Genomic DNA, 20,338 nt, shown 5'->3' with positions numbered 1-20,338 from the left:
GGGTTTGAGCTTTTTCACCTGATTGACACTGGAGTTCACGTCTCATTTATTACAAATAACTCCGGCAAGATTAATACTGGTAAAGTTGAATGATCATCTGTAGTGCGTTGGTAGAAGGCAGACCAGGCGATGGAAACATCGGAGAGGCGTTGAGTATGTTATGTCATTATTGCCGTAACAATAATGTTGCTCTCTGGTATTAGAAAGGAATACAGCTAAAAGGCTTGGCCGGGGGAAAGAGCAGACACGACCGATAGTGAGAGCTATGTGAAGCATCTGTGATCACAGGCTGTGACTTGTTGGAGATTTCCATGCCTCTCCACGAAGTACAGCAGCCAAATATATCAGCTAACAGGGCGAAGAGTGCGTACGGGAGCCCGGACTCGAGGACTCGAGGGCAGCTGGCTACCGGGACCGGCACACCTAGGTTGCCACATAAGGTTGTAGGGCCGAAATGGAGATTATATCAACTCTCGGGCAGCCAGTCGGCTTGGCATCGATGACAAGTGGCCATGCCCTTCGTAATAGAGTAAGTTATGAGTGAACAGCACCCGGTTTAGATCTTCAGCCTGTCAGCTTCGAAGCAAGCTCGCTTCCTTGGCGTAAAGGAATGATGTTCTCGGTACGCGCAAATTAGACACCTTGGCGTGATACAAGGCACCGGGGCAGCAAACTTTGGCTAACAATACGCCCGTTGAATAGCGTGAACCGTATGGCAACGAAGAACTCTGCAATAGTTACATCTTTGGTGCGGTACATCTTCAAATACTGTCGAGGGACCCAAATTTCGAGGCTGAATTAATCCTCTTCCACTTTGTATCTGCCATATCTCCTCCAGGGGACATATCTGCCGACTCCCACCAACATTAATATCCCTACCTGGGCAGCCTCCTCTTATCCTGCATCGCTGAGTACACAAGGCACTTTCACACAGCGTATTCGCGGGAGGTCCCCATTCCTGAATCAAGCACGGACGCTCTTCTATCACGACAATGGTGGACAGGGAGCTGTGGCGCCTTCAGTCATCCGGTAGAGTTTCCGAAATATAGTAAGTTTGTGAGCTGCCGTCGCCACGAATGAATAGTTCCATCTTCATCTATATTTATAATTACTATGCTATCATCGACTTTTCCGCAGGCATCAGAGCTGACGAGTGGCTGAACAGGGGTCCGGTCTTTAGTGACGGAGAGTACACCTACCCGCCCATTGCTTTTGCTCTTTACGAGCCACACCAGATTCCGTTACTCTGACCCTCCTGCAGCCGCTGTGAACGGAGCAGAACCTGACATACTCTCTCTCTGATAAGCAAGCCCTTCCTCGCCGCCAGGCATTTCTTGCCGCATTCAATTCTGTTCACGTCGCTTGCGCCCTTTGCTTATAACCCTCTCCTTTCGTGCTGCTAGATTTTTCAATCACACCCAGAACCCCTGCTGCGGGTCCGTAGTCTTTTTCTGCTCCGATATCTGGCTAGCCAAGTTTCATATCAATGACGTGAACGAAGGCCGAATGGCGATACTCGGGTTCGCCGACGTAATCATTCGTCACTCGACTTGGACAATAAGTTAACCGAACGTCATTTTTCCAGGTCTTGTCCTGGAGGTTCGGCGCCTGCCAGCATGTTCCCTTGACTGATTTCGAGCATGCGCAACTTGGCGCGAGATCGTCACCTCGCTATTCTCTTCTCTGCACCTACGGGGTCTCCAAAGCGATTGCTACCCACAACGAGCCAAGTTAAATATCAGCAGCCTTGCACCGTGTTTTCATGAGCACTTTATCCGACCTGTTTTATTTGAATCGACAGTGGATTCGGTTCAAAGACCATTGTCAACTACATTTGCCGCGGAGATGAAGTTGCTTCGTCATCATTCATAGGATATGTTCTCTGCATCGACCTGCGGCGCTGATAAGAAGCATAGCTAGTCCAGCTAACGTACCGCTGCGTAGCCAGCAGACTCATGAAAAGTATTTACAATATCCAGTTAGGTTACCTAACTTTATGCGCTATCGGCGTTGTGTAACAGCCACACCGTCCAATTTCTTTGTTGCATCGGGGCACGACTTCTCTCCAAAGACGCATGGCATCTGAACCCGTCTGAGAAACCGATCTCGCGCGGAAGCGACCGAATCTTAGGTATCTTCATCCTGCATGGCTTTTCCCAAAGCTCCGGGGTTTCTAGGCACGAACCGGGCACGGTACCGCTTTGGCATTGCCACCAAGCTGGTGGGATCCGCATTGCCTCGTATCGGGTGGCAGTCAACCTGGTCATGCTTCTCGATGCGGAAGCTGTTGAATAGCCTCATATAAAGGAGATAGAGTTCCCTGTTGGCCAACAACGACCCAGCGCACATGCGGTAGCCAACGCCATATGTGAATAGAGGGGCGTCGGGTAGCTCCAGCCATCGTTCAGGACGGAAGACCTCAGGATCGGACCATACGTTGGGGTCTTTGCGCATTAGCTCGTTCCAGCCTGGGCAGGGGGCTTGATTCTCGACTCACCCATATTGCAAGCCCAAGCGTTGAGGAAAATCACCGACCCCTGAGGGATCGTGAGACCCTCGTAGACAACGGTCTTCACGGATGCCGCGGCAGCAAGGCGCAGGACGGTAAAGTATCGCAGCGATTCACGTACAAGGGCAACAATGTATTGGCATTTCTGGTCGTCGGCAGATTCACACATTGGCTGGCTGTCGTCGTAAAATTTGCGTATCTCCGACACGGCCTTTTCTTGGATTTCGGGGTGCTGAGAGAGAAAGGCCATGAACCAGGCGACCTGTGTGGTCACGGTGTCAAGACCGCCAGAAAGCATCGTCAAGCTGATGGAAGTGAGTTCATCCTTGTTCAGCCTTGCCTGCTTGTCCATTATGACGTTGGCCTGGATACAAGGGCTGTAGCTGCCGTTGGCGATGCGATCATCCAGTCCCTTGTTGAGGGCGGACAGGTACGCGTCGCGCCGGCTGCGCATCTCTTGGCCTTGGCCGAGTGAAGATTAACGGGGTTCAGGCGCAAAATAGGGATGAAATCCTGGAGGTTGCCCGTTGTAGACCGAAAGCGGCTAATCTCCTCGACATGGGTAATCTCGTCGAAGAGGTCATCTTTTGGCTCTTCAACCGGGTTCCCAGTTCAAGGTCAGGCGCGGGAGAGGGACAGGCGCTGGATCATGGGCATTGGGTCGGTCGGGGCTGTTCCGGCCTCTCCATAGGTGTACAGCTCCTTGATAAAATCGCGGGTCTCGACGTCAAGGTGCGAAACGTACGTCTGCACCGAAGGCTTGTTGAGTGCCGAGGCGGCGCCCTTGCGGCGACGCTTCAGCGAGTCGCTATAGGGTGACGTTCCAATGGTTGTACCGGCCGTATCAGAGAGAATCTAGGCAAAGCCGTTAGTGTGCCATAATTTTGAGAGGTAACGATGGGGACGGTGCGTGCCTTATGAAAGTGTAAAATTCGGGCCTCGAGCTCATGGCCTGGGCATTCTGGCCAAAGATGGCCTTGCCGCCGCGGCCGAGTTGATGACGACGACCGGACATTTCCCAGCTGGATCTGATAGACATCGCCGAACGAGCGCGCCCAGTCTCGATACTTTTCGGCAGCGTTGACGCGAATGTCCCAGAGGTTCCCAATCAAAGGCCACCCGGAGGACCCTTCATGCCACTGATGCGGGCATTGTGCCGGACAAGCTCGTTGATGAAGAGGTATATGAGGGGGCCCACAACAAAGGTGACCAGAACCGATTGCCCTGTATTGTAAAGGAGCTGGTCCTTGAGGGAAAGGAGGAGGTGTGCTATGGTCATGAGAGGCAACGTGCAGGTGATGAATGCGAGTGTTGGGGAAGACGGCTTCGGACTGGGGCTGAACAGGCCTGTCTTCAGTCCCATGGCCTCTTTATCTACCCGCCTCTGCCAAGTTTCAAGCAATGTAGACTGCGAACATGACTCTAGCAATAGGCCGGGGGCCACCATGCAGTAACCAGTGATACAATGATGCAGCAATGGATCCACCACAGGGACCTCAATTGGGGAATACAGATGATAGGCGGCGGTGGCTACAGACGGCACAAGTTTTCATACCGGCAGCCCTCGGAATGTCGGAACGCGCGGCTGACGGGTCCGAGCAAGGGTCGGGGGAGCGAGTCATGTCCTGCATTCTGTGAGCCATGCAATACTTGTACAGTAAACGCCCACATCCGTAAGTAATATCCCATTCTTCCGCGTGAACGCCAGAGCCCATACGCCAGCCGCCCTCTCGGAACCGCTGCTTGGAAACGTGGTGTCGATATTCCGCCCCCACCTCTTCCCTGCCTAGTGAACCTCACCCCGAGGACTGACATGGAGCCGAGGGCCATGGATGATGACGCTTCAGCGACTGGCGAGGCCGGGCCCAGGCCGCCCAAGCGACAATCCCTGGGGACAGAAGGCCCACGGCGACCAAAGCGTGGCAAGTACACACCGGTAGCATGGTAGGCAAGACGCCTTTGCCAGTGAAGAATGCAGACAGAAGGGCTCATAGACATCATGTGCTGCCAGTGACGAGTGCAAGAAGAGAAAGCCTGGCGCATCCCGGCTGGCGATGGGGCTGCGAGCGCTGCATCGCCCCCGCCGGCCACCAAACAACGGCATCAGAGGTCCGTCCCGTCCCGCCGATGGCATCGGTATGCATAGCCAGGCTGACATTCTATTCTCTCGGCTACAGCGACCAGGTTCGGTCTCTGAGCGATGAAATGGCTCAACTCCGCCAGCAGGTTGCCGACTTGGTGGGCACTGTCAAGCAGCTCAAAGACCATTCGCCGCGTCCCGCCTCCATGGCGCTGCAGTCGCCGGACACGACCATTGTCCAGTCTCCCTCGACTGCCCAGAAGGAAGCTGCGCCGAAGCAGCCACAGTTCGTCGGGCCCACCAGACCGTCCTTTGGCCTCCTGGTGGGCGAACGATCCTTGACGCGCATGGGCATTCCGACCTTCGAGTCCCCCCCTCCGAGCGGCGCCCAGTCTCCGGCCGAACCCCTCCGGGAGATAACGTCCGAGGCCGAGTTCTGGCATCACTGCACACCGGGCGAGATGGCAAGGCTACTTGCCGTCTTCGAGGAGGTCGAGTCCGTATACCCTTTTATCGACATTGTCGAGCTCGCGTCTCGGGCACAGCAAATCCTCGACTTTATCCGAAGCGGCAAGTCGACAAGCGGCGAAGTACGAGAGGAAATGCAGCTCCCCGTGAGCGCCAGAGATGTTGAAATGGCCAAGGTTGCCATAGCCACCGCCCTGGCCGTTGAGGCGCACGGCAAAAGCAAGTTGAGTGCCACAATAGCCGAGACCGTAGAGCGGAATGTATCAAGGATCTCGAGTCCCCAGGTCGAGCTCAAGAGATCCAGCTCCTGACTATGCTGGTATGCTTTCCCTTCGCCGAGTTGGTCACCTCAACATGACCCCGACTGACCCTCCATACGCAGAGCATTTACTACTTCCACTGCGACGACGAGCTACTTGCGTGGCGCACCATTGGCATTGCTGCCCGCGAGGCTCTAGAGATGGGTCTGCATCGCCGAAAGAGCTTGTTTGACAACTTCAAGGACCCGGACACTCGTCGCCTGGCTACACGCGTCTTTTGGTGCGTCTACGTGCTGGATCGCCGATGGAGCTTTGGGACGAGCCTATCCTTTGCGCTCTCAGACCGCGATATAGATCCCGGTCTCCCTGAACCGGTGAGCCGAGCACTACCTCGAATCTGCAACGCGATTACACTAACGGGCCCCCAATGACTAGGATTCCGATTTCTGCTACCTCGTGCATGGTAGGCTACGGTCGGCTCTGCTCCAAGCTCTGGGACGCTATTCCGCCACTGGGTTCCGCCTCTCAGTCTATCCCTGAGGAGACAGTTCATGCTTGGACCTGAGCACGCAAGACTGGCTCGAGTCCATTCCTCCCATCTCCGACTCCGACACCCGCGCCTCGGACTCGCGGCACGGACCCAGCCTCGCGTCTTGCACCGGCTCCGGGCCTTGCTCTACCTGCGCGGAAATCACACGCGCATCTCCGTCTACCAGCATTATCTCTTCAACACAACCAGCATCACGGCGAACCTACGAAGCGCATGGCTGGTGGTCAACATTGCGCTGGATAGCGTGCAAATCCTGGTACACTTGAACGCAACCACGGACATCTACTCGCGGCAGCAAAACGCCTTCAACTACTTTTTGGTCAGCGCCATGGCGGTGATTTTCCTCGCAGTATGTCATGCGCCCAACATATTCACAGAGCCCTGTAGGAAGGCTTTTCTAGACGCGGTTGATCTCGTCCGGGGCTTCTCGCGCCACAGCGTCGTGAGCCGGAGGCTGTGGAAAGCATCCGCGGCCTGCTGCCGCGCTTGAGGAGCCTTGGTCTCCAGAGCTCAGACGGTTCGTGTACCAGCAACGATATGGGGCCTGCGAGGGGTAGCCCTTCGCTGTCGGGAGGTGAGGCACCAGGCGTGTCTGAATTCCGAGAGGCGCTGCAGGATCCGATGAGGACGGACAATGGCAGCAGTCTTTGGGATGCGCAGACCACCAGTGACATAATACCCGAGACTGAGATGAGCAACTCGGTCCCGGACATGTTTCAAATGAGAAATGATCTTTTGGACATTTTCGATGCCCTCGGACAGGGCCAGCACTTTCCAGGAGAGTTTGGTGCTCACTTCTATGGTCCCGATGACACGGATTTGTTGAATGGAAGGAGGGAGATTCTCGACGACTTCAGGGATTGATATGAGTTTGTCATAGACTTGAAGCAACGCAAAGTTAATGGAGAGCTAGTATATCTTGTGTAAAGGCTCTGTGTATGAAGGCTGTGCAGAGCAGAGGCCGGTGCCAGCTAAAGCTCTGCATTTGGTCTATAAACGTTTCCTATATACTTGATTGACTAGCCCGAGAGCTCATTTTCGAAGAAGACCATCATGGCGCCCTGGTGCACCGACTTTGCGACAGCTTTCAGCTCTGCGGGCCGCACACTCATTGTCGTAGTAGGTCATGTCGTCTACAGAGCGAAAGACAGAAATCACTGCCAACGTGAAGCCCTGCGCCCGTTGATCAGGCTTTGCCTTCCCGCCGTGACTGAAAGCAGGTAGGGTTTCCCGTCCTGGGTGAAGCCGCGTTAACAATTGTAGGCACGCTAAATTGTGAGTCTTATACTGGGCCGGCACGCGGGCCAGACTGACCTTGACGGCCTTGGTCGGCATCTGCTTGTACATCTGCAGCAGGCGTTCTTGATCCTCGTTGCCGGGGACTTTGAAGAGGGTCACTCGATGGATTGGTGAAATCATCTTTCCTGGCTCCTGCTACTTTCCGTGGAAACAAGTCCAAGAATAATTCGATTGCAACACGGCTGGCGGGGATCGTGGATGAGTTTTTGGAGGCGTTTCGATCAGGTATGTTGAACGTCTATGGATAAATCTCTCACCACGGCCTTTTACGTCGTGAACGGAATCTCGGAATCAGAACGAGCAAGGCCATGTAGCACCGGATACTGCCTCTAGACTACAGATTCTCTGTTTATTCGACGACGGAGTCGACGAATTGTGTCTACAAACTGTGCAGCTGCTGCCGCTTGCCCTGAAACGGGACCCAAGCGGTCGCTAGAAGGCACGGCAAAGCGCAGCCAATGCGTAAACCTGGAGTGTTCCGAATTTCCGTCGTTGGCTATTTACGTGACATACGTCCCGAGCCTGCGTCAGCCTAGAGCGTGATGCAAATCACCACCAGGGATCGCGGAATTCGGAACTGCCCTTTGCGTTTCGTTTCAGTCCAAATACGGCAGCAACCCAGCATTAAACCCTTGAACCTCCACCCGCAAGCCTCGCCTGGGTTCCCCGAGTTCCAAATGCTAATGGTTTGCGCTATCGAATCGCTTCAGGTCTGGTTTCAGACGCCATCCACGTTTCTGCGGCGGCTCTGCTCATCGAGGCCGGAGCTCTGCTCGGACTGTAAACCGAGGTATCAATTTGCCAACAGGTCAACTTGACTCGAAGGTCAGCCTGCCTTATATATCCATGCTTAGTGGAAGTTCGCTTCAGTCCCGCTTTTCGTGGCCATCGTATATCATTGAATTCCTCCCAAACGTTGAAGGTGACATTTGTTTGCCGGAAAGCTTTATCCTGCCCTTCTATATTCACTCGACCGTACGTCTACAGGCCTCGAAGCAGCTAAATGGCAGAAGCAGTTCTTGTTGGCGCTGGCGGACGCCAGGTCACTGGTAAGATCATTGATGAACCGAATTCGCCGCCCCCGGTCCCGACTCCTCTTCAAGGCACTCATGAAAGTTGCCTCTAGTCCCCACCGGCCTTTTCATCGACAACAGCTTTTCCCGCCACGCGCGGCGAGACGATAGACTTGGAAAATCCAGCCACCGGCAAGTTTCTCGCAAAGGTAGCCGCGGCCCAGGTCGAGGACGTAGATCGTGCGGTGTCCTCTTCTGCGGATGCCTTCAAGTCCACATGGCGCTTCGTCACGCCTGACAAGTCGCGATCGCTCCTCAACAAGCTGGCCGACCTCCTTGAGCGCGATGCCGAGGACTTGGCGTCGATCGAGGCACTTGATGCCGGCATGTTATACCGTGGGTCACTGACCATGAGTATACCGCAAGCCGCCGAGACCTGCCGCTACTATGCCGGGTGGGTTGGCAAGCGAAGGTCGATCCATGAGTATTGCCGAGGTATGGCATATACACGGCGGGAACCCATTGGCGTCTGCGCTGCCATTGTGCCCTGGAACGCTCCTCTGTAAGACGGCACCACTATTTCGAGTCCTTGGCAGCCGTTGATGCCGATTTGCTGACGCTTGTCATTTACCCATGAGCAAGCATGATCACAATGTGGAAGCTGGCCCCGGCTATAGCAGCGGGCAACACAGTCATCGTCAAGACCCCCGAAATCGCCCCCCTATATGCTCAGAAGCTCGCACAGCTCATCAGAGAGGCGGGGTTTCCCCCGGGCGTCGTCAACATAGTCTGCGGTCTTGGTCAAGTGGCCGGCCAAGCCCTGGCAGACCACATGTTGGTGCGCAAAATCTCCTTTACGGGAAGCACCGCGGTCGGCAGGAGGATTTTGGAAAGCTCGGCGCGAACCAATTTGAAGAAAGTCACCGTGGAGCTTGGGGGCAAAGGTCCTAGCATTGTGTTTGCCGATGCATCCTGGGAAAACGCGCTGCTTCATACAACGATGGGCATCACGGTCCACAACGGGCAAATATGCGCCGCTGGGAGCCGCATTTACGTGCAAGACGAAATCTATGATCGATACGTCGCGGAATTCTCGGCCCGCACCAAGGACTCGGTCGCTGGAGACCCCCTTGCTGGACAGCACCACCAAGGGTCCCTTGGTCAGCGCCGGCCAGAAATCGCGAGTCACGGGCTACATCCAGACGGCATTGCAGGAGGGAAATAAGCTACTTCATGGCGCCGACTCATATTCAATCCCTTCTGGAGGACATTTTGTTTCAAACACGGCTTTCGTGGATGTGCCTCCCGTTGCTACCATCATGCGCGAAGAGGTCTTTGGTCCAGTGGCCAGCATTGCCAGGTTCAAGACTGAGGAAGAAGTTGTTGGTCTGGCAAACGACACAAACTACGGGCTGTCTGCGGCGGTCTTCACAGATGACATCAACAAGGCAATGCGCGTGAGCGACGCCATCGAATGCGGCCAGGTGACTGTGAACATGTGGGGAACGATCAATTCGAATACCCCCCTTTGGAGGCTTCAAGGAGAGTGGGTTCGGTCGGGACCTGGGCCAAGAGGCGCTGGAGGAATGGACTCAAGTCAAGTGCGTCAAGTTCAGCATTGTACATAAGCTCTGAGAGAATATAATGCGGTGTGCGAGCGCAACCTGAACGCTTGTCCCGCGTCTCATTCCGATCGGACAAGCGTCCTACCATATTCTAAACGTGTGGTGCTTAGGGCTCTCGCTGCCATTGTTCCTTTCCGTAGGGTGAGCCAGACCGCTAACGCTACAGCTTGAGTGAAGAACAGGTGCAATGTCTTCTACGCAGCGAGGTACATAGAAACCTCCCTTGCTGGGCCTAACAAAGGCCCAATGATCTCTTGTTTTAGTACACCTGGACTATTATTTGATGAAGAGGATTCATGAGAGCGGAGAGAAGAAGGGATTTCTTTTTGAGAGTTCATCTTCGTCTGTCTATTCTGCTGTTGAGCCTAGCCAATGACATCGCTACATGTATGCGTTCGGGAGCCTTTACAGTCGCGACTTCTCGCCTGGTTTCTTGGACAAGCCTTTATCCGCGCAGCATCTGTCAAGCACCCTCTTAGAGCCAATGTCGGCGCTTGAGGGTACGTCGAGTGCTGGGTTCTCGGTGAAGAAATCTGACGGCGTAATGTCCACCTGCAGCATCTCTACAGGCCTGGATGTCGCGAACAATAATATTAGCTTGGGCGATTTCTTAGCGGATAAATCAAAGCTCACATGACCGGCCAGTCCTCAACTCGAGGGTTATGTGTGAGGCCAAAGACGCTCCAGACCACGATATCCTCGTCCAAAATGTCTTCCTTCCGTGCCGCGGCATCGGCCACGCCGCCGATTTCGCGACTGCTTTGAAGAGTGTATCGACCTCCGGCATACAACTCGTCGTCCTTGTACTTAGTCACCCATATGTGATGCTGGGCGAAGAGTGCGCGCTGGGCCTGGACACTATTGGGATCCGCCAGCAACAGCTGAGTTGGCGGCGTAGTAACCTGTAGCCAACCGGCTTGCCACTGACGGGGTTCCGCTTTGACAGGTTCTGGACTTTGAAGACGCGATTGTTAAAGTGTGCGAGGTCGACTCCACAGATGTCGTGATGGGCGTCTGGCGGACCTCGTAGTTTCCGTTGGGGTTGGTGCGCTTGTCCATGCCATTGGGCAAGCTCTCCTCCTGCACCAGCGTGTTTCGATGTCCGTCGATGGCGGGATCGATTCGAACGCAAAAGATGTGCTGGTGGTTCTGCGCCAGGGCTCCGGGGCTGACCACATTGCCCCAGGAGCAGTCTTGCCGGCGTCGATGTTGACGACGGAGACGATTCCGTTGCCCGGGCCTCGACTGCGATTCCGGCTGCCTGGTCAAACTTGAAAGCAAAAATGTACTCGTAGTTGGCGAGCGTGATGATGAACTGTACGACGAGCTCGCGGCGACGCGTCACCACGGCTCGCCCGGTCCGCCAGTTGGTGTGCTTCCAGTTGATGCCATTGTCCTGCTCGTGTAGGCAAACGACATTTTTGGTGACTTCGGCCGAGCCGTCTGCTTTCGTCAAGACGCCGTCAAAGTACTGTCATGGTTGTGTTAGCGTCTCGTTTCGGTTACCGCCTCTCTTCAAAGCTATCCAATGGCCCAATCACCTTTATGACGCCCAAGCAGTCACACCCGAGGGGATTGTTCACTGCGTGCCCGAGGCCGCCGTCACCGAAGTCAAAAGCCTGCTTACGATGGAAAGGGGCCCTTGGGTCGGCGTATGGCACCGTCTGCACAACAAGGCCTCCGTCAGTCGCAGCTCGCCGCCTCAACGAGGACAGGCGCTTACCATGTCGCTGATGCTCAGTCGATAGAGCACATTGCGGCCGTCGTAGCGAATGTCGTGCAAGACTGCACCTTCGCGTGGGTTGAATGTGACCCTCATGCGCCACTTCTGCCACTCGATGAGATTGGGGTCCGAGATGGTGAAGCTTGGCCCTTCCGGCTGCTGCACCGTTAGCGGCTTGAGGTCCTTCCTCATGCCTGACGGCAGCAGCTCTGGAACATATTCGGCCGAACGGCAGTGATCGAGGATGGCTGGCTCGTGAGTCCGCCCGCTCAATGCATCATCTTTGCCGCCCGTGGCTGGCTCGTCAATGCGCACTATCTCATTCTTCCTCGCGTCCATGATGGGTATCAAGGGAATGGGAAATGCGTAAAAGTTAGAGTCCGGGTTGCCGCTGGCTGCGTGCCTCCCAAAGCAAAGGCCCTGGAAGAAGCGAGTCTCGCCATCGGCGTCGTCGGGCGCACCGTAAGGCCATGGCTCAACGACGAGCTCGAAGCCGGGAGGCAGCTGGATAGCCTTGAGCTTCTCTTGGAAGAGGGAAGAAGTTTTCACACATTCTACCAGCTTCTCAAACTCGAATCTGTGCCGCGCGAATGGTAAGCATCCGATCTCTCTCTTGACACTGAGCGCTACGCACGTACACGGTCAATCCTGCGTGATGCTCAGGTCCAATGATTTGGTGGCTGATGCGTTTGGCTTTTAGGAGGTCAATGACGGACTCGTGATATTCTGCCGCCTTAGATCCGCCAATGACGTCGTATCGGACCTGCGCCAGCCGTGCTGGACGTGGGGTATCTGATGTGATTCTGTCGGCATGCTCCAGCTCTAGAAATTCTTTTACTTCAGCTTTAGGCGGCTCAAGCAAGAAAGTGGCGCGGAAATCGATAACGGTCCCAGGGTGCAGCTTGAGCACCAGGTCTCGAGCCCGATTTGTTTCGTGGATCGAGAGGCCGGAAAGGGGTGGGAAGGAGGTGACCATGACGGAAAGCAGGATGAATGGCAGTCCTATCCAAAAAAGCGTCAAATTCACGATATATTGGCGGCAAGAGACTCTGCCAAAGAACAATCGCGGATCAGTACTTGTAGAAGTCCAGGAAGAGTTCTTGCTAGTAGAAGCACCCACCCGTATGATATACTCTTTGTGAATGGTGGGTGCACTGGAGGGAACTCTGTATTGCGGCTCATCCGACGCCAGAGGCGGGCGAGGTCGGGTCCGGGAGCCGCGGACACGCGCTCAATTCCATGTCTTTGCCCGCTTGGCTCATCAACTACAATGCTCAGCAGGCCTCGAAACGGCTGGTGAATAGAAATGACAGGGATGGAGCCAGCACAAGCAATTCTGCTGCGGCACAGACTCACGGAAGCGGAATTGTATCCGAAAACAGGCGCCACAAGTCTAAGCTGAAAAAGAGAGCTAGTGCTTCACAATCGGAATTGATGTTCCTACTAACCCCGAAGAGCTACAATGCGACATGTAGGGACAGCAGATCAGGGATTGGAACTCTTGCACCCCGAAGTTTCCGTATCAGAACTTAGTCCTTTATCCAGAGCGTCTTCTACGCTCTAAACGGCTTTAAATAAACCAGTGCTTATATTACCGCCCTCTATAAGAGAAATAGCTAGCTATCGATACTAATAAGGATACCTTAATATTAACTACCTATATAGACTAGGCTAAATATAGTAGAAAGACGCTATCGACTACCTTTATACTATCCACTTTAAGTAGTAAGCGAAGTAAGTAACGAGTAAGGAGATCGGAAAAAAGAAGGCTAATAGCCGCTACCTATATTATAGCTCGTCTATATACTTTATATTAAAGTACCCCTTCTTTTAGCTAAGCGGCCTATTATAGTTTAAGTAATAAAAATAAAACCGCTCTTTACCTTAGATAATAAAGAGGACTCCGCTCTTTAGCCTAAAGGAAAAGAGTAGCTTTGAGTAAAGATAAGCTTTAAAGCCCTAATTACTAATATTAGTAAAGAGAAAAAAATTTCTACTTATATAGAAAAGAAGCTTACTTTAATATAGGTTATAATTAATAACTCCTTACCTATCGCCGCCTTTATAGATAAGGGCTATTAGTACTATACTATAGTTAATAAGGCGCTTATATAAGAGATATAAGTACTAGTAAAATAGATTACTATAAGGTAAGTAAAGGACGCCTTAAGTATAATAAAAGGTATAAAGATTAAGGGTATTATATAGTTAGCTATAGAGGTTAATAGCTATTATGCTTATTATAGCTTATATAATCCTTTAACTAGAGTTTCCTTAATCCTTAGGATACCTTAGTTATTATATATAAAGTTATACTTAATTTTATACTAAAAAAAGCTATAGTTTAAGCCTATATAATAGTAGGTCTACTAATAATAGTTTTATAAGTATAAGACGAAGTATATAAGCGTTATACTTATAAGGGCTTTTGCTTTATATAGGCCTAAACGAGTCTAGGCTAAGTCTATATATAAGCGGCCTCCGCCTATATAAAGCTAGGCCTATACTTCTCTTCCTTTCCCTTATAGATTATTAACCTTCTTTAATAGACTATACCTAAGCCTATGCCTCTACCTACCTATAATAGTATAATCTACCCTTTATTTTACCCTCTCTATATCCCATATATAGAATAGCTATTTTTAGCTGCCTTTAAAGCTAACGTTTAATTACCTAGTCTAGTTAAACCGCCTACGCCGGTATATATATACGAAATATCTATACTTCTATAGTAGTAAAATTAAAGCGAACGTAATACTTAGTTTACCTAGGCAATTAAGAGCCTCTTATAATAGTAGGGCTCCGTACGACTAAGAGCGGTACTACTATACCTTAGTAAGTTCAATAGCTCCTTTATAGAGCTCGAGCTATAGCTACATATGCGAAGCTCTATACTAATAGCGCTATAATAAGGGATATCCGCGCTTAATTTAACTATTTTTACGCGAGCCTATCCCATACCTATAAAGGCATCTCTTACTATTTACGTATACTAATATAAATAGACTAGTTAACCTCCTTATAGAGCTTTATACTAATTATAGTAAACCTAATATAGCTAAGTTAGTAGGCTAAGAGCTTATAATGCTTTATTAAAAGCGGAGTAAAGCTATTCTAGCTTACCTTATATAGTTTAAAGAGGTGCTTTATTAAGTAGATATTATAAGAGTCTTTAACTATTATAGGTTATGCTTAGGCTATAGCCTAAGCTATATAGTTATATATAAAGGGCCGGATCCTATACGTATATATATAGGCTAGCCGCGTATAGGAGAGCTCTATATAGCTTATTAATATTATCCTATAAACGGTACCTATGCCTATGCCTTTGCCTACTTTATAATAGTATAAGCTATTAACTAATAGATCTAATAGATATCTCTCTAAAGAGGGCGCCTCCCTTTAAGGAAGTACTCTACCCTCCTTAAACGGATAGGAAGTATCGTAGCTATCCTAAGCGATTAAAAGCGCGACGGCTAGCGAGAAGGATAAGGTTCTATCTACCTTCCCTCCTTTACTTCTTTCTTAAAGCGTATAGAGTCGTTTATCGACGCTATACTAAGTATAGCTAATAACGGCTCCGCCGCTACCGCTACCCTACCCGCGCCTTTATAACTATACCTACTACCGCCGCCTCTACCTCTACTATACTAGCCGCCCCACGTTGCCCTTCTAGGTAACGACGCCGTCCCCGCCGCCGGCCGTAACGCCTAGCCCCTCTACCCCCGCCTCCGCTACTACTACCCCCGTAAGTCCGCTACCTAGCGAGCGTAGTAGCTATTTTCCGCTAACTTCTTAAAGTATAAACGCAGCCTACCGTAATCTCCGCGCCCTCGAGCGCTAGGGCCTCGTCCTTAAGTAAGTTCCTTTTATCTAGCTCTTTTACTTCCGCTGCTAACTCTCCCGGTACTAGGGATACTACCTCCGTCGCCTTATCGGCGGTCCCCTTAGCCGTGCCCGCCGCCGCCCCCGCCGCTGCTACTAGCCGGGCCCCCCTCGCCCCCGGAGCCCCTAGAGCCGCCGCTGCCGCTAACTAGCTCGCGGGCCTAGAGGGCCGCCTAAGCGCCTTAGAGAGCGCCGCCGCCGCTAATAAGGTAGAGGAGGACGACGAGGATAAGGATAAGGACGACGATAAGGACGAGGAGTAGGTCTAGGTAGTCTAAGGGCTTCGCCCTAAAATAAACGCTATTTTTATCTCCGCTTATATAATTACGCTCGCGTTATCGTAACTACCTACTCTACTTTACCTACTTCGTAGTTCCTCAGGCTACTATCGGTAGTCCGCTAGTCTATCGTTCTTATCTACCGTTTTAAATAAGGTTTAAACTTATCGGGGCTATAGTTCCCGTAAACATATATAGGTTCCTATATAAGGTCGAGATACCCGCGCTACTTAATAAGGACCTCCTAGCGTTTTCTACCGACCTTTCTCTAGCGCGGCCTATATCTCTTTAACCTCGAACTCGTCCTCTCCCTCTACCTTAATTACGGGCGGTTAAGCGTCCGCTACTTCTTATCTAGGTAGTAGGTTAAAGGAGGCTCTATAAAGGAGGTCTACGTTAATCTTATTATAGACCCCTATTAGGAGACTATTAAGCTTTATAACCTACGGGCTAATAACCCTCTATACCGTAAACTTTATATATAGCTAGTTAAGCTTCTTTTTTAGTCGTGCCGACCTATAGTTATAGAGGTCTAGCTATACCTTATCTCCTGCCGTAAACCTATCTACTAGGGCCCTAGTCTTATTAGCGTGCCGCTCTTAATCTTACGCCGCGGCGGCTATCGTAGATTAGTAATAATCTATAGTCTCTTATAGCTTTCGTATAAACGTAGAAGCCTCCGGTAATAAATTACTATACTACCCGCTACTACGTCTACGGTAAAGGGAACTAATAAGGTAGTTCGAAGCTATACGTTATAAAGAAAGGGCTATCTTAATAAAGGTAGTTTACTATTTAACGTAAGTTAGGCGCGGGAGCTACCGGTCTTAGTCTACTTAGTTACGGCCACGATAGCCATAGGTAAGCCTACGCCTTAGTTAACCTCTTAGGCCTCCGTCGGTCTATAGTAATATGCCGTGCTAGTAGCTACGTAATCTAAAGTAGCTAGTATAAGTACTACTAAAAGCGGCTAGTCTAATTCGATCCTTTATCGCTTATAATAAAAGCTAGCTAGCTATATAGCGGGCCTAGTACTATAGGAAGGTCTATATAGGACTCTATATCTATAGAGTATTAGCTCTAATACTATAGACTTACTAAGTCGGTCCATTACCTATAAATAGCGGTTGCCGCCTTATAAGTAGGGAGGTCCGTTATAAAGTCTATCATATATATATATAGAACTAGTCGGGCACTAGAAGCTACTTAAGCAGCCCTTAAGCTACGCCTCAGATCTTTATATAGCTATAGATATTATAGTTATAGAGAAGCGACGAACGTAGTACTATAAGAGGGGCTAGTAAAAGTCCCTTATAAGGCCTACTACTATGCCCTATTTGCCTAGGTAACCTATAACGCTAGAGTTATAGATAAGTTAGACTAGCCTCCCTTAGAGCTCGTTCCGTTCGTCTAGCTCCGGCGGTCCCTCCTTCTCCTTAGCTTCTATAGTATACGGTGCGCCCGGTACCTATAGTCTCCCCCGTTAGCGTAGATGCCCCCGTAGGTCGATATAGTAGTCGGCTACCTATACCTTTAGCTTTAGCTTTAGATCTAAGCGTCGAGCGCCGGACTTAAGGCGCGGCGCACGCCTTCGTAGGTACGGTCTAGAGCCGCTATCCTATCCTATAAGCGTTAAAGGGCCTTATCTTAGAACACTCGCTGCGCGCGCCCCCTGGCCGGTCTATCCCTCCTCGCCGGACGAGGAGGGCGCAGGGGAACCGCGTCTTCCTCTACTAAGGAAGCTCCATATAAGTCCGTAGTGCTTCCTATAGGATGTTGCTATAGATCCGGGCCTCGATATCCGCTCCTATCGGCCGGTCCTAATCCTTTTAAGAAAGCGCGTCTAAGACCATGGAGTCCCGCCTAAGGCGGTACTTAATCGAGAAGTTAAAGCAAGAGATACTCCGCCTAGCGGGCTTACCGCTCTAAGAGGTGCTAGCGTTATAAAGTACTTAAGGTTCCTATAGTCTATAAGAACCTCGAAGCTCTTATAGCTCCGGAGCTCCGCTTACTATTACTTAAGGTAGCTAATAATCGCTAGTATCTCCTTATCGTAAATAGCGTAATTCCGCTCCGCTAGGGTTAGCTTATAGGAGTAGAACGCTACCGGTTACTTCTACCCGTCTACCTCCTAGGAGAGCGTTCCTTTAAGTGCTTAGCTACTATAGTCCGCTTTAATTAACGTAGACCGGTCAGTCTTACTAGAGTAGTACCGGGCCAGAGAATAGGTCCTTGCGCGTATAGAACGCTCCTTCCTATACGGGCCCCTAGCGAAAGGCGGTCCGCTTCCTAGTAATCTCGTTTAGGGGCATTATAATATAGAGAAGCCTTAATAAATATCCTATAATAGTTCGTAACTTAAGGAAGCTCTATATACCTATCTACGTAAGGGTAGCTTAGTCCCGAATCGCTTAGATCTTTATAGGGTCCGCTATATACCTATGCTATATAGATAATAAAGCCTAGGTACTTAACCCTCTTAACCCCGAATTCGCACTTATCTAGGTTAAGGTAAAGCCTATAAAGTTAGAGGCGCTCTAAGACCCTCCGTACTTTCTATATATAGTCCTTATAGGAGCCGCTTATATAGATAAGGATATTATCTATATATATAGAAAGCGAACTCGTCGAGGAAGTCCTAAAGCACGTTATTAATATAACGCTAGAAGGTAGCGGGCGCTCCAAGAGCTAAAGGGCATTATAAGCTACTTAAATAAGCAGTATATATAGAACGCTGTCTTCTACTCGTTACCTCTAAGATCTATACCTTATAGAACGCTTATTTTATATCTAGCTTTATAAACTACTTCGCCTTTAAAAGGTTATAGAGCGTATCTAAGATTAAGGGCAAGGGGTAGCGGTCTAGCCTTATAATTACGTTTAAGGCCCTATAGTTATAATAGAACTATATCCCGCCCCTTAGTTTACGTATAAATAGGACTAGCGTTTTACTTCAGAGCTACTTACTTAAATAAAACCCTTATCTAGGAGGTCCCTTAGCGTCTTCTTTAGCACTAGCAGCTCCGCGTAATATATATATAGCGGTCTAAACGGTACGGGCAGTTCCTGCCCCTTCTTATCGGTATAAAGTACGATCCTATAGTCTACCCCAGCTTATATAGGTTGCTTATCCGCTTCCTAGGACTTAAATAGCGGTAGGAGGTCGTAAAAGCGCCCGGTATCTATTACCGTAGCTTAGAGGCGACTTTAGCTTCTTCGTCAGAGGGCCTTATCAATATCCGCTAAGCTAACTACGTAGACCGCTGCGTTAGCCGCTGCCCGGCCTTGCCCTGCTCTACCCGTCGCACGGTTCCTACGAAGATAGAGGCAAGGACTTCTTATACTAAGTATAAAGCTCGCACGCCTAGTCCTACGCCTATGGAACTGTCGTTATAGTAGACCTACCGTTATATAGGCCTAAACTATAGCTTCCTTTAGTATAGAACCGAGTATAACTCTATATATAATAACTAGGGTTTCCTAAGGATTAGGGAAACTCTAGTTAGGGGATTATATAGCTACGATAAGCTTATAGTAACTATTAACCTCTATAGCTAGCTACGTAATGCCTATAATTACAAATCTATCGCGCCTAAGGCGCCCTTTACTCGCTTTAGGGCGATCTTTTCTACTAGCACTATATCTCTCGCGTAAGCGCCTCGTTAATTATAGCGTAGTACTAGTAGCCCTCGTTTATAAGGGCGGTAACGGGTAAGGAGTTATTAATTATAACTTATATTAAAGTAGGCTCCTCTTTTATATAGGCGGATAATTCTTCCTTCTCCTTTACTAGTGCTAGTAATTAAGGCTCTAGAGCCTATCTTTTCTAGAGCTACTCTTTTCCTCTAGGCCTAGGGGCGAGTCCTCCTTATCGTTCAAGGCGAGCAGCGGTTCTATCTTCGCTACTCGAACCTGCTATAGGCCGCTTAGCTAAAAGGAAGGGGCATTTTAATATAAAGTATATAGATGCTCCGTAATATAGGCAGCGGCCGTTAGCCTTCTCTTCTTAATTTCCTCGCTCGTTACCTACTTCGCCCGCTACTTAGAGTGCGGGGCGGTATAGGGTAGTTAACGGCGTCTTCTTACTACGTCTAGCCTAGTCCGTGCGGGTAGCCGATATTAGGTATCCCGCTCATGTCGATAGCCGGTTATTTATCTTATAGAGGGCGGTAATCCCGTCGCCGCTATACGGCGTGCGCTACGAGCTTTTAAAAACGCGGCGTCTGCTTATAGCCCTAAGCTACCTTTATTAACCGCCATATACTGCCGTAGTTAGTAGCATAATTATAAGGATAAGTAGCTCCTATAGGCCGCGTAATCAATTCCGTAGCTATATAAGCTTCGCGCTATCTTCCACCGCAGTCCCTACTACCTATAAGAGCGTCTCTTAAAATTAGGAAGGAATCGGGCTAAAGGTTTATCTATCTTTACTTAAGGGTCCGTAGCCTATCTTATGCCTTCTCCCGCCTTATACGTTGAACGTATATAAGGTAATAGAAGAAGTCTTATAGGTCGCGTTTGCCCCCGTGGCCGCCTTTATCCTGGTAATCCGGAGATCCGCCGTATCGCCCGGTAGCGTATAAAGGAGCGAATATTACGCCATATCGCGATAGCTATTTAGGCCTTATTTCTCGTCGGTTATAAACTT

General features: G+C 50.3%; 5 protein-coding genes across 5 annotated transcripts; 2 read left to right on the top strand and 3 right to left on the bottom strand.

The window, feature by feature from the left end:
* Positions 1-2,127: 2,127 nt before the first annotated feature.
* On the bottom strand, positions 2,128-2,963 carry HRG_12028 (cytochrome p450 domain-containing protein; the record flags this gene model as incomplete). The annotated part of the gene is made up of 3 exons (XM_044870498.1): positions 2,128-2,444; positions 2,498-2,570; positions 2,631-2,963. The coding sequence occupies 3 exons, from the start codon at positions 2,961-2,963 to the stop codon at positions 2,128-2,130; spliced, it is 723 nt and encodes a 240-aa protein (XP_044714415.1).
* A 164-nt stretch (positions 2,964-3,127) lies between these two features.
* HRG_12027 (cytochrome P450) lies at positions 3,128-3,524 on the bottom strand (the record flags this gene model as incomplete). The annotated part of the gene is made up of 2 exons (XM_044870497.1): positions 3,128-3,364; positions 3,420-3,524. The coding sequence occupies 2 exons, from the start codon at positions 3,522-3,524 to the stop codon at positions 3,128-3,130; spliced, it is 342 nt and encodes a 113-aa protein (XP_044714414.1).
* A 798-nt stretch (positions 3,525-4,322) lies between these two features.
* On the top strand, positions 4,323-6,731 carry HRG_12026 (fungal specific transcription factor domain-containing protein; the record flags this gene model as incomplete). The annotated part of the gene is made up of 8 exons (XM_044870496.1): positions 4,323-4,453; positions 4,687-5,305; positions 5,362-5,376; positions 5,440-5,691; positions 5,753-5,780; positions 5,903-6,216; positions 6,382-6,384; positions 6,483-6,731. The coding sequence occupies 8 exons, from the start codon at positions 4,323-4,325 to the stop codon at positions 6,729-6,731; spliced, it is 1,611 nt and encodes a 536-aa protein (XP_044714413.1).
* A 1,112-nt stretch (positions 6,732-7,843) lies between these two features.
* HRG_12025 (aldehyde dehydrogenase family domain-containing protein) lies at positions 7,844-9,814 on the top strand (the record flags this gene model as incomplete). Its single annotated transcript, XM_044870495.1, has 6 exons — positions 7,844-7,946; positions 8,154-8,215; positions 8,293-8,741; positions 8,822-9,339; positions 9,524-9,663; positions 9,722-9,814. 6 exons carry the CDS (start codon positions 7,844-7,846, stop codon positions 9,812-9,814), a joined length of 1,365 nt encoding a protein of 454 aa, XP_044714412.1.
* Positions 9,815-10,209: 395 nt separating this feature from the next.
* On the bottom strand, positions 10,210-12,503 carry HRG_12024 (copper amine oxidase, enzyme domain-containing protein; the record flags this gene model as incomplete). The annotated part of the gene is made up of 8 exons (XM_044870494.1): positions 10,210-10,375; positions 10,438-10,662; positions 10,733-10,972; positions 11,094-11,275; positions 11,346-11,386; positions 11,432-11,468; positions 11,528-12,104; positions 12,166-12,503. The coding sequence occupies 8 exons, from the start codon at positions 12,501-12,503 to the stop codon at positions 10,210-10,212; spliced, it is 1,806 nt and encodes a 601-aa protein (XP_044714411.1).
* Between the last annotated feature and the right edge of the window lie 7,835 nt (positions 12,504-20,338).

This window comes from Hirsutella rhossiliensis (assembly GCF_020360975.1).
Source record: "Hirsutella rhossiliensis strain HR02 chromosome Unknown scaffold00037, whole genome shotgun sequence".
In the NCBI taxonomy this organism is placed as follows: Eukaryota; Fungi; Ascomycota; class Sordariomycetes; order Hypocreales; family Ophiocordycipitaceae; genus Hirsutella; species Hirsutella rhossiliensis.
Note: the sequence above shows the minus strand (reverse complement) of the source record. Positions and strands in the feature narration are given on the sequence as shown.